General features: G+C 41.2%; 1 protein-coding gene across 1 annotated transcript in view; it reads left to right on the forward strand.

Moving 5' to 3' along the window:
* The window catches only part of LOC308271009 (disks large-associated protein 5-like), a gene marked incomplete at both ends in the record, with an annotated part of 53,156 nt that extends 46,029 nt beyond the window's left edge, over nt 1-7,127 (forward strand). Inside the window, 3 exon segments of the mRNA XM_080707144.1 lie at nt 89-204; nt 2,655-2,715; nt 6,996-7,127. Coding sequence (XP_080563270.1) covers nt 89-204; nt 2,655-2,715; nt 6,996-7,127 — 309 coding nt within the window.
* Nucleotides 7,128-12,341: the final 5,214 nt, after the last annotated feature.

Raw genomic sequence — 12,341 nt, forward strand, 5'->3', positions numbered from 1 at the left:
ATGTTATTAATTAACCTCTTAGTGTCACATTGAAGATTTACCTGGTGAAACTCTTGATGGTTCTTGATGTCTGTCATTTTCTCTCTAGCCGGGCCTGTGCTACAGTAATCAGATGGCGGGGAGACATCAGGAGCATGCCAGGCGTATTTCCTTCGGTGGTAATCTGATTGCCTTTTCACCTCTGAAGCCCCTCAGCAGAGAACAGTAAGAAGAACTTTGAATTTAAAAATAAATACGTACATACTCTTCGTATTATCAGTGCTGTGATATATTCTTAGACTGTTAGAAATTTGTATGTTCGCTTTTATCCAGTCACTTACATAGTATCATCTAATGTTTTAATATTCAGTGTTTATCCAAGTGTATTAGATGTACTATTTCTCAAGGGAAGTGGGGATATTTTGTATATTAACCACATAGAATAAAAAGTATGTTTTGTCTCTTGTTTATTTATTTATTTATTTATTTTTTGGTGGTACTGGGGTGGAACCCAGAGGCTTTTTAACGTCCGGGCTATACTCCCAGACCTTTTTTTTTTTTTGAAACAGGGTCTCACTAAGTTGCTGAGAGCCTCACTAGGCAGCTAAGACTGGCTTCGAACTCATGCGATCCTCCTGTCTCAGCCTCCCAAGCGCGGGGATTACAAGCGTGCGGCACCACGCCCAGCTTGTCTCTTATTTAAAATGCATAGGTTTAAAGCTAAGTATACTTATTTACAGCTTATGAACAGTTTCAGTTTAATTTAAACTGAATGCCCCTCAGCTCAATCCCCAGTATTGCAAAAAAAAAAAAAAAAAAATTCAGGTTGCTAATTGGTCATGTTTAGATGGGCAAAGTACATTCTGTGCAGCACTACAAAGAAAAGATGCAATAAGGTATCCTTTGGTGTTCAGTAGATCTGAGCTAAAACACAGCTCTGTGACTTACTAGCTGTGAAACTTTGGTTCAGCTTAACCTTCAGCTTCCTCCTCATCTACAAAACAACAGTGCTGGTGATTCTCCCTCCAGGGTCATTAAGAGGTGAACACTTTTGCCGGGCATGATGCCACACGCTTGTAATCCTAGCATTTGGGATGCTGAGACAGGAGGATCGCGGGTTCGCAGACAGCTTCAGCTACTTAGGCCCTTGGCAACTCAGTGAGACCCTCTTTCAAAATAAAGCATAAAAGATAGGGCTGGGAGTAGAGCTCAGATGTAGAATGCCCCTGGGTTCCATCCCCAGTACTGCAAAAAGAAAAAAGAAGGAAAAAAAAAGAGGTAGACACTTTTATAGTAGCCTTTAGAAAAGGTACCTCAAATTGCCATCTTGACAGATGGCAGAGCATAGAGAAAGGGGAGTTGGTGTGTCCTGAACAACGATTTGGGGATAGAGATGGTTCTAGGTTCTTAATTGTATCATCTCATTTAATCACTGCAAAAGCCCTACAAGGTAGTAGATCCCCATTTTTCAGTTGAGAAAACTTGAAAAGTTCAGCTTATGACCGGTGAAGCTGGATACTGTCTGCTTTTTTTCTACTTCGTAGCACTGCCTCTACACAAATGCATCAAAAGTCCTCGTTAATGGAACATGAGTGCACAGTGATGATAGGAAAGAGGCATTTTAAGTTGGAAATAAAATTATAATCTAGTACCAAGAAAAGACTCTTGGGTTTATCACTAATCTGGAAATGGGACAGAATCGAAAATTCAGTTATTGTAGCAAATTGCACTAAAGAAATGAGGAAAGTAGGAAAGGCATCTATGAATTAAAGTAGGCAAAGCAAATGACAGTTTTTATTTTGAAATGCTTAAATATTTCATGGAATGAGTTTTTTCAGGTTTTAATATATGCCAAAAGTCTTTTTAGGTTTTATGAGGATAAAAATCTTTCAGGTATTATAGAAATCTGTAGGTTATAAAAGATCAGTTTATTATCATTTTTTACTTTTATATATCCTGTAGTTTATTATCTTGTACTAGGAATAGCTATACTTTTGAGTCATACTACAAGTATTTCTTAAAAATTTACTTAATTGCTAAAAAACAGTCCTGAAAAGGGCATCTTAGAATAAACAACTCTGTACAATAAAGGCAAAGTGAAGCAAGATACTAGAAAAAGAATAAATTAAAAAAAATTCAGAGATTGAGATAAATATTTTCCTATGGGTTGGCAGGTGGGTACTGGGAATTGAACCCAGGGGTTTTCTACCTCTGAGCTGCACCCTCAGCCCTATTGAATTTTATTTCAAAACAGGGTCTCACTAAATTTATGGTGGGTATACACTAGCATTGAACCTGTGGTACTACTATGAGACAGATATTTCTAATAAAATATGAATTAAGAATTTCATAATAAAAATATGTTGTTCCTAGCATTTGGGAGGCGGAGACAGTTGGATCGCGCAGGTCGAAGCCAGGAACGCTGGTTTAAGAGACCCTGTTTCAAAAAAAAAAAAAAAAAAGTATAAAATAGGTCTGTGAGTGTAGCCCAGAGGTAGAAGGGTTTCCAGGAACCCCAGTACCACAAAAAAAAAGTGGGGGGGGGGCTGGGACTATATGGCTCGAAGGTAGAGTGCCCCTAGGTTCAGTAACAGGTACTCCCAAAAAAGATAGTAATATGCTTAGTTATCTGAGTATAATGCTGCTCTTTTGTTTTTGGCTCTTTTCTTTTTCAGGAAGAGCATAGTAGAAGATGCTCAGTGTCCTGGATTGCAGGGTTTAATTGAAATAAACCATGTGAGTCCCATTTCAGAATGGTAGATAGCCCAGTACATCATTTGCTATGCCATTATATGTAATGCCTCCATAAACAACACCCAGAATTTCCATTGGACATCTAAATCAGTCATTTATTCAGAGTGCTTGTTTCAGTGGCCTTTAGATTGTTTGAAACCATGCCTTTTTGTTCTTCAATCTATATCAAGATGAATACAGAGCCCACAAAGTAGAGAAGCAGAAAAAGTAGAAAGGTAGAGAAATCAAACTTGGGCCACTTTTTTTCTTTTTTTTCTTTTCTTTCTTTTTCTTCCTTTTTGGTACCAGGGATTGAACCCAGGAGCATTCTACATCTGAGCTACAACCTCACCCTATTTTTTATTCTTTATTTTGAAACGGGGCCTCCCTAAGTTGTGGGGAGCCTCACTAAGTTACTGAGGCAGGCCGCAAACCTGCAATCTTCCTGTCTCAGCCTCCCAAGTACTGGTATAACAAGTGTGTGCCACCACACCCAGCTATGGCCATTATTTTTGTAAACCGCTTCACTGTAACATAGCAATGCTTATTTGCTTATGGTTTATATCTAGCTGTTTTTGCAAAGCATTGGTGGAGTTAATAATGAGATTCTGGCCCACCAAACCTTCTACATTTACTGTCTAGTCCTTCACACAGAATTTTTGCTATTCCCTGGAGTGTAGGTACTTGTAGAGAATCTTGCCTTTGTTCCTATTTCTTCTATAATGTTATTTGAACAGATTGTCATGAAGCAAGACAGTAAGATTTAGTGTTCTATAGCTTGTGTTCAGAATGTCACTTTTCTGTTTTTCTTACTTGATAGCAGCAAGACTTCTATTGTAATATAATGACCACTTTTAATTCCAGGATGTAAATAAGATAAACTGTGAGATGGATTGCTTACCTGGTGAAAGAATTAGTTTACCTCTTCTCACTGGTGGAGTAGCAGAAGATATTACTACTAACAAAAAAGAAATTTCAGAGGTTGTAGAAACAACGGAAACAAATTCTTCAATTACCTCACAAGGTGTTTTGATGAGTAGCCCTGAAAAAAATATGCCATCACAACATAATGCCTTGCAAGAAGAAGCTAAAACTTCTCAATCAGGTAAAATCACTTAAAACACAATAAGACCTTGTTGAAAAATGAACTTGGGAAGCTGGGCGTGGTGGCCTACACTTGGAGTCCCAGTACTTGGGAGGCTGAGACAGGAGAATCACAGGATCTTGGCCAGCCTCATCTACTTAGTGAGGTCCTCTGCAATTTAGTGAGACCTTATTTCAAAATTAAAAGTAGGGCTAGGGATGTATCTCGGAAGTAGAATGCCCCTGGGTTCGATCCCCAGTACCACCAAAAAAAAGAAAAGGAAGAAAAAAAATGATCTTGGATTAAGGTATAAATTATCGTAAATCTGAGTACCAGTTTCTAAAGATGAGAGTTGAGGAATTGGATGCTCACCATAAATATCTCATGAAAATTACGTGAAGCTTGGTGTGGTGGTGCACGCCTGTAATCCCAGTACTTGGGAGACTGAGAGAGAAGAGGCACAGGTGGAAGACTAGTCTCAGCAACTTAGCAAGACCTGTTTTAAAAGAAAATTAAAAAGACCTGGGGGTGTAGCTCAGAGTGCCCTGGGCTCAATCCTCAGTGTCAAGAAAATAAATAAATAAAGGCTGGGGATATCACTCAGTGGTAGAACACTCCTGGGTTTAATCCCAAATACTGCAAAAATAAAATATGCTGTAGCACACTTCTCTTGATCCCAAACCTGAAAAATAGCCTATTTTTCCTCCTTCCTGATAATTCCTACCTACTTTGTGACTGTTCTATAAGAGGAAAAAGAACTTATGTTTTTGTTATAATATGATGTGTTCTAGTTATATTTGTTATTTTCATCTGCTACTCTGTGGTGTTGGCCTGAGGCCTAATGTGAAATAAAATGGTAAAACTATGGCCAGACATTTAATGTCCACCAACTGCACTTGATCGGCATCTTTTGGGTGCCTTTACTATTACAAGCATGAGATTTCTTTGTAAAAGACGTGTGGACGTGTGTGTGTGTGTGTGTGTGTGTGTGTGTGTGTGTGTGTTGCTGTGAATTGAACCCAGGGGCATCGTACCTTTGAACCACACCCCAGTCCTATTTTATTTCTTTATTATGAAACAGCCTTGCTTGGCAGGGTGGTGCATGCTTATAATTCCTGTACTTGGAAAGCTGAGAAGAATCACCAGTTCACACCTCCCAGCCTCGGCTATGTAGTGAGGCCCTCTGCAACTTAGACCCTGTTTCAAAATAAAGAATAAAAAATTGGAATGGGGATGTAGCTTAAAGGTAGAATGCCCCTGGGTTGAATCCCCAGTTCTAGGGGGAGAAAAAAAATTCTTGCTAACTTATTGGGGCTGGCCTTAAACCTGTGATACTCCTTTCTCAGCCTCCTAAATTACAGGGATTATAGGCATGCACCATCGTGCCTGTCTAGAAGATACTTTATACTGAAATTAAGGAAAACAGTATGATCAAAATAGGGGTGTGTGAGCCAGGCATGGTGGTGCACGCTTGTAATTCCAGCATTTAGAAGGCTGAGACCAGAGGATCTAGGTTTGTGGACAGTCTCAGCTACTTAGGCCCTTTGTAACTCAGTAAGACCCTGTTTCAAAATAAAGAGTAAATAATAGGGCTGGGGTTGTAACTCAGAGGTAGAATGCCCTGGGTTCAATCTCCAGTACCAAAAGAAAAAATTAAATAGGGGTGTGTGTGTGTGTGTGTGTGTGTGTGTGTGTGTAGCATAAAACAGCCTCTATTTTTGTTTTGGTATTTGATATGTAGAACTTAAGTTAAAAATTGTTTTCTCTTGTTTTTCAGTACTATTTGATAATAAAAGCCTCACTACCGAATGCTACCTTCTTGATTCAGTAAGTTTTCCCACTTAATTTGACAAATTTTTTTTATTCAATTTGTTTTTTAAAATAAAATAAATACTACTTTTTGTATGTGAGGTTTAAATTTATGTTTTATTTTTTTTTGTTTTTGTTTGTTTTTTGTTTTTGCGGGTGTGGGGATGGAACCCAGGGGCATTTGACCTCCAAGATACACCCCCTGCCCTATTATTTTTTTTATTCTTTATTTTGAAACAGGGTCTCACTAAGTTGCAGAGGGCCTCACTAAGTAGCTGAGACTGGCCACAAACCTGTGATCCTCCTGTTTTAGCCTCCCAAGTACTGGGATTACAAGCATGGGCCACCATGTCCAGCTGTTCATATTCTTTTAGATTGCCATGTTTATGTCCTGATATTTTGTTTGGAAATTGCTCAGACTTTTAATGAATTCTTGCCTCTAAATCTAGTTCAAATCTTAGCTCTTCTTTGTGGCCTCCTTCTAAAACTCTCCTCTTTCCTTTTTTAATTTATATTTAGACAAGTGTATAGGCACATAAAACATATATTTAATCTCTTATTAAAAGAGTATAGCCGGGCGTGGTGGTGCACGCTTGTAATCCCCGTGCTTGGGAGGGAGAGACAGGAGGATCATGCAGGTTCGAAGCCAGCCGCGCACTGGCTTAGGAGACCCTGTTTCCAAATAAAAATGTAAAAATAGGTCTGGGAGTGTAGCCCGGAGGTAGAAGGGCTTCCAGGAACCCCAGTGCCACCAAAAACAAACAAACAAACAAAGAGTATAGCTGAGCGTGGTTGCACACGCTTGTAATCCCAGCATCTAGGAGGCAGAGACAGGAGGATCTCAGTTCGAGGACAACCTCAGTTACTTAGTGAGGCCCTTTGCAACTCAGTGAGACCCTGTTTTAAAATAAAGAATAAGAGCTGGGCGTGGTGGTATACACTTGTAATCCCAGCATTCAGGAGGCTGAGACCAGAGGATTGCAGTTCACGGACAGCCTCAGCTAGTTAGTGAGGCCCTCCATAACTTAGTGAGACCCTGTTTCAAAATAAAGAATAAAAAAAATAATAGGGCAGGGGGTGTATCTTGGAGGTCAAATGCCCCTGGGTTCCATCCCCACACCCGCAAAAACAAAAAACAAACAAAAATAAAACAGGGCTGGGGATATGGCTCAGCGGTTACAATGTCTCTGGGTTCAATCCCCAGTGCCCCCCCCCCCAAAATTATTTGAAGCTAGGTGTTGCTGGAAAGTAGCATAATCGTTACATTATTAATAATTTTATTGTTGCGATGGAAACTTGTTTATGTTATTAATTAACCTCTTAGTGTCACATTGAAGATTTACCTGGTGAAACTCTTGATGGTTCTTGATGTCTGTCATTTTCTCTCTAGCCGGGCCTGTGCTACAGTAATCAGATGGCGGGGAGACACCAGGAGCATGCCAGGCGTATTTCCTTCGGTGGTAATCTGATTGCCTTTTCACCTCTGAGGCCCCTCAGCAGAGAACAGTCAGAAGAACTTTGAATTTAAAAATAAATACGTACATACTCTTTGTATTATCAGTGCTGTGATATATTCTTAGACTGTTAGAAATTTGTATGTTTGCTTTTATTCAGTCACTTACATAGTATCATCTAATGTTTTAATATTCAGTGTTTATCCAAGTGTATTAGATGTACTATTTCTCAAGGGAAGTGGGGATATTTTGTATATTAACCACATAGAATAAAAAGTATGTTTTGTCTCTTGTTTGTTTATTTATTTATTTATTTTTTGGTGGTACTGGGGTGGAACCCAGAGGCTTTTTAACGTCCGGGCTATACTCCCAGACCTTTTTTTTTTTTGAAACAGGGTCTCACTAAGTTGCTGAGAGCCTCACTAGGCAGCTAAGACTGGCTTCGAACTCATGCGATCCTCCTGTCTCAGCCTCCCAAGCGCGGGGATTACAAGCGTGCGCCACCACGCCCAGCTTGTCTCTTATTTAAAATGCATAGGTTTAAAGCTAAGTATACTTATTTACAGCTTATGAACAGTTTCAGTTTAATTTAAATATTAAACTTTTGCCAAAATATTTGTATCATTTTATACTTTATTAGTTTGAGCTCATAATATATGGCTGACAAACAGTTTTGAGAGCCGGATGTGGTGGCGCACCCTTGTAATCCCAGCATTCAGGAGACAGAGACTGGAGGATCACGGTTCACAGACGGCCTCAGCTACTTAGGCCCATTACAACTCAGTGAAACCCTCTTTCAAAAATAAAATAATGACTAAAAAAAGAGGGCTGCGGGTGTAGCTCAAAGATAGAATGCCCCTGGGTTCCATCCCCAGGTCCACAAAAAAGAACAAAAACCAAAACAGCTTTGAGTCTTGCATTTTCCAGGGTGTGCTGAGCTTCTTGAGATGAGTTTTCTGGACTATGAAGTGAGTTTATATGCTGCAATTTCAAATTATTACAACTGCCTATGAAACCCTTACCTTTCTTTTCATTTCCCCTTGATAAGGCAAACAGACATTGAAAGAAATCATATCAATCACATAATGTGTTTGAAATATTTCTCTTTTATAAACTCTTAAGTATAGGGTTGCAAAATCCAGAGCCATAGGATAACAGTGGCAAGAAGACTCAGTAGCTAAAGCTTGTAACCAGGCCTGTGTTTTATTTCTGTCTGAAAATGAGTTGAGAATTGGAGCCACTTTCAGAACAAGTAGGAACTTTAACCTTTCAAGATTAGGGATTTCTTTTTTTTTTTTTTTTTTTTTTTTTTTGCAGAACTAGGGATGGAACCCAGGGGCATTCTACCGCCAAGCTATATCCCCAGGTCTATTTTTTTTTTTTTAATTCTTTATTGTGATACAGGGTCTCACTGAGTTGCAAAGGGCCTCACTAAGTAGCTGAGGCTGTCCACAAACCCAGATCTTCCTATCTTATCCTCTTAAATGCTGGGATTACAAGCATACGCCACCACATCTGACCTTTTTTTCTTTTTTTTTTTTTTTTTTTTTTGCAGGTCTGGGGATGGAACCCAGGGGCATTTGACCTCCAAGCTACACCCCCTGCCCTATTTTTTATTCTTTATGTTTGAAACAGGGTCTCACTAAAGTTGCAGAGGGCCTAAGTAGCTGAGGCTGTCCGCGAACTGCGATCCTCCAGTCTCAGCCTCCTGACTGCTGGGATTATAAGCGTGCGCCACCATGCCCAGCTCCCATTTTTATTTTTTGAAACAGGGTTTTGCTAAATTGCTGAGACTGACCTCAAGCCTGTGATCCTACTTTCTTTTTTCTTTATCTTTTTATTTATTTATTTATTTTAAACCCAGGGCATTCTACCTCCCAGCCCTATTTTTTACTCTTTATTCTGAAACGGGGTCTCACTGTGTTGTGGAGGGCCTCACTAAGTAGCCGAGGCTGGCTGCAAACCTGTGATCCCCTTGTCTCAGCCTCTCAAGTACTGGGGTTACAAGTGTGCACCACCACGCCTTGGCTGTGATCCTCCTTTCTTAGCCTCCCAAGTACTGGCAATGTAGGCATGTGCCACCATGTTTGGCTCACACCGTGTGTGTGTGTGTGTGTGTGTGTGTGTGTGTGTGTGTGTGTACTTCAGATGGAACCCAGGAGCATTCTACCTCCAAGTAACACCCCCAGCCCTATTTTATTCTTTATTTTGAAACAGAATTTCACTAAGTTGCTGAGGCTGGGCACAAACCTGTGATCCTCCCATCTCAGCCTTTCAAGTACTGGGATTACAGGCATGCACCACCCTACCTGGCAAAAGCTAACATTTGTGTATGTGTGTGTTTTCTGTCTGGCTTATTTGAATTATTCAAACAAGTAATAGACACAAATTGGCCTAACAATAGGGAAATTTACTATTTCATGAGTCAACAGGGTGGTTCCAGGCGTTTTACAGTCGACAGCCCAATGATGGTACCAAGGTTCAGCACTCCATTCCTAGCTGCTCCCTTGTCCTTGGTGTTGGCCTCTCTAAAGCTGAGTCCTGTGGGGGTCATAAGATGGCTACTGGTGACACCCAGAGGTCAGTCCTTCCCTTTGGCCTGGTTAGGCCAACTGATACACATCCTACCTGCAGATCAGTGAGTCAGCAGGGGATTAGCTTACACAAATCAGGACTTCCTATTGAATCTGGGGTTACACTTGAATGAGATCCAGGCTGGTATATTGTGTATTGGGCTGGCAACCATCCATGTCCCCTCCAACCAGAGAGTGTTCTTGGGCTATAGAGCTCTAGAGGTGTTGGGGAAACCTTTAGAAACAAACTGAGTAGAACAAGAGTCTTTCCAAAATAAAAAGGGAAATTTCCATTTATTCATCACCACCTATTTGGCACTCCTTTTGCAAACAGCATATAAATGAAGAAATATGCCCATTTTATAGACAAAGGAACTAAGGCTATTGTGTAAACCAAGTTGTGTTTTGGGTTTTTACCTCCAAAGCTATATGCTTTTCCATTTAATCATCTGAGTGGAACAGTAAAGACAAAGTTAGTGTAAAGAGTTTGCTTTTTTTTTTTTTTTTTTTTTTTTGGTGGTACTGGGGTTCCCGGAAGCCCTTCTACCTCCAGGATACACTCCCGCAGGCTACACTCCCAGACCTATTTTTTAACATTTTATGTGGAAACAGGGTCTCTTAAGCCAGCGAGGCTGGCTCCGAACCAGCACGATCCTCCTGTCTCCGCCTCCCAAGCGCGGGGATTACAAGCGTGCGCCACCACGCCCGGCATGCATAATTTTTTGAATATGCTGTGATGTGTTGTCCAGATCTCTTTAGGGACCCAAAGAGGACAGACAGCCCTCAGCTTGCCCTTTATAGATCCTGCCTCGGCTGAAGGGAGACATTTACCAAAGTCACACCATGTCCCAGACGACTTACTGGTTGGTTGAGGTGGAGATGTGAAGGCCGAGGCCTCTCCCACTCAGAAGGGTGGTCCCAACATCAGAATGCCCGGAGCGGCTTCCGCTGGCTATTGAATTTCTCCCTCTGCCCAGTCATGTTCTTGTCCCCAGAGTTGATTTGTTTTGTTTTTCTGTGGTATTGGGGATTGGGCCCAGGTGCATTCCACCTCCAAGCTATATCCCCTGCTGTGTGTGTGTGTGTGTGTGTGTGTGTGTTACTAGGGATGGGATCCAGGGGCAGTCTACCTCCGACCTACACCCCCAGCCCTACATTTTATTCTTTATTTAGAAACAGGGTCTCACTGAGTTGCAAAAGACCTCACTAAGTAGCTGAGGCTGGCTGGGAACCGTGATCCTCCTGTTTCAGCCTCCCGAATACTGGTGTTACAAGCATGCGACACCACGCCCAGCTCCCAGCACTTTTTATTTTCTATTTTGAAACTGTGAGTCTCGCTGTATTTGAGGCTGGGCCTTGAACCAGCAATCCTCTTGTCTCAGCCTCCCAAGTGCTAGGGTGCTAGGATTATAGGCATGCACCACCACACTCAGTTACCCATCAGTCTCGAGGCAGGTGCATTCCCCCGGAAACCTTGCATTCTATTCTGCTTCCTGGGAAAACCAACTTGTCACCATGAACAGTGTGAAGTGTTTAGGAAGATGGTATCAGAGAAACAGTAATAAACAAAGGTCCTCTGAGCTGAAGTGGCATGACCTCAGCCTAGCTCTGAAATCATCTTACTCGTTAGGCTTCCTGGTGATGAAGTGTAGAAAAGCCTTATTATAAGAATACTAACAGCTGGGCGTGGTGTGCACACTTGTAATCCCAGTACTTGGGAGACTGAGACAGGAGGATCGCAGGTATAAGACCAGCCTCAGCTACTTAGTGAGGCCCTCGGCAACTTAATGAGACCCTGTTTCAAAATAAAAAATAAAAAATAGGGCTGGGGTATAGTTCAAAATGCCCCAGGGTTCAATCCCCGGTATTGCAAAAAAGAAAAATTTTTTGACAATGAGAACAATTAAATTGGGGGGGGGGCTGGGGTTGGAACCCAGAGGCATTTGACCTCCGAGCTAGACCCCCTGCCCAATTTTTTATTCTTTATTTTGAAACAGGGTCTCACTGAGTTGCGGAGGGCCTCACTAAGTAGCTGAGGCTGGCCGCAAACCGCAATCCTCTGGTCTCAGCCTCCCGAATGCTGGGATTACGCCCGGCTAGGGAACAATTAAATTTTAAAAGCTTTCTAATTAAGATACTATTTTTTCTATAAATCTGGAAATTTCAAAAAACAGACAGGTTGTCTCATGTTGGTATCAAATACTAATTTGAAAGCATTAAGATATAGAGAGATTAAAAGTATTAAACAGCCAAGAAAATAAAATCAAATGCTACATAACATTTTGGTCAGTGATGAGCTACAAATGTGGTGAATTATGATGGAGACGAAGAATTCCAGCCAGCTAGTGACAAGGCCTTTGCAGTGCAGCACAGTACAGGTTTGTGGTGATGCTGGTGTGAAGGAACCTGCACTGCCGGGTATAAAACAGTACACACGATAATAAGCAACTATGTAACTGGTCTATGTATTTACAATGTCCTTTGTTCTTTGGATGATATTTCTTCCACTTATTTTTTTCATTTATGTTTTTTGTGGGTCTGGGGATGGACCCCAGGGGCATTCAACCTCGGAGCTACACCCCTGCCTATATTTTATTCTTTATTTTGAAGTCACGGAGGGCCTAAGTAGCTGAGGCTGTCTGCAAACTGCAGTCCTCTGGGTCTCGGCCTCCCAAATGCCAAATGCTGGGATTACAAGCGTGCAGCACC

This window comes from Muscardinus avellanarius (genome assembly GCF_963383645.1).
Source record: "Muscardinus avellanarius genome assembly, chromosome: 12".
Lineage (NCBI taxonomy): Eukaryota > Metazoa > Chordata > Mammalia > Rodentia > Gliridae > Muscardinus > Muscardinus avellanarius.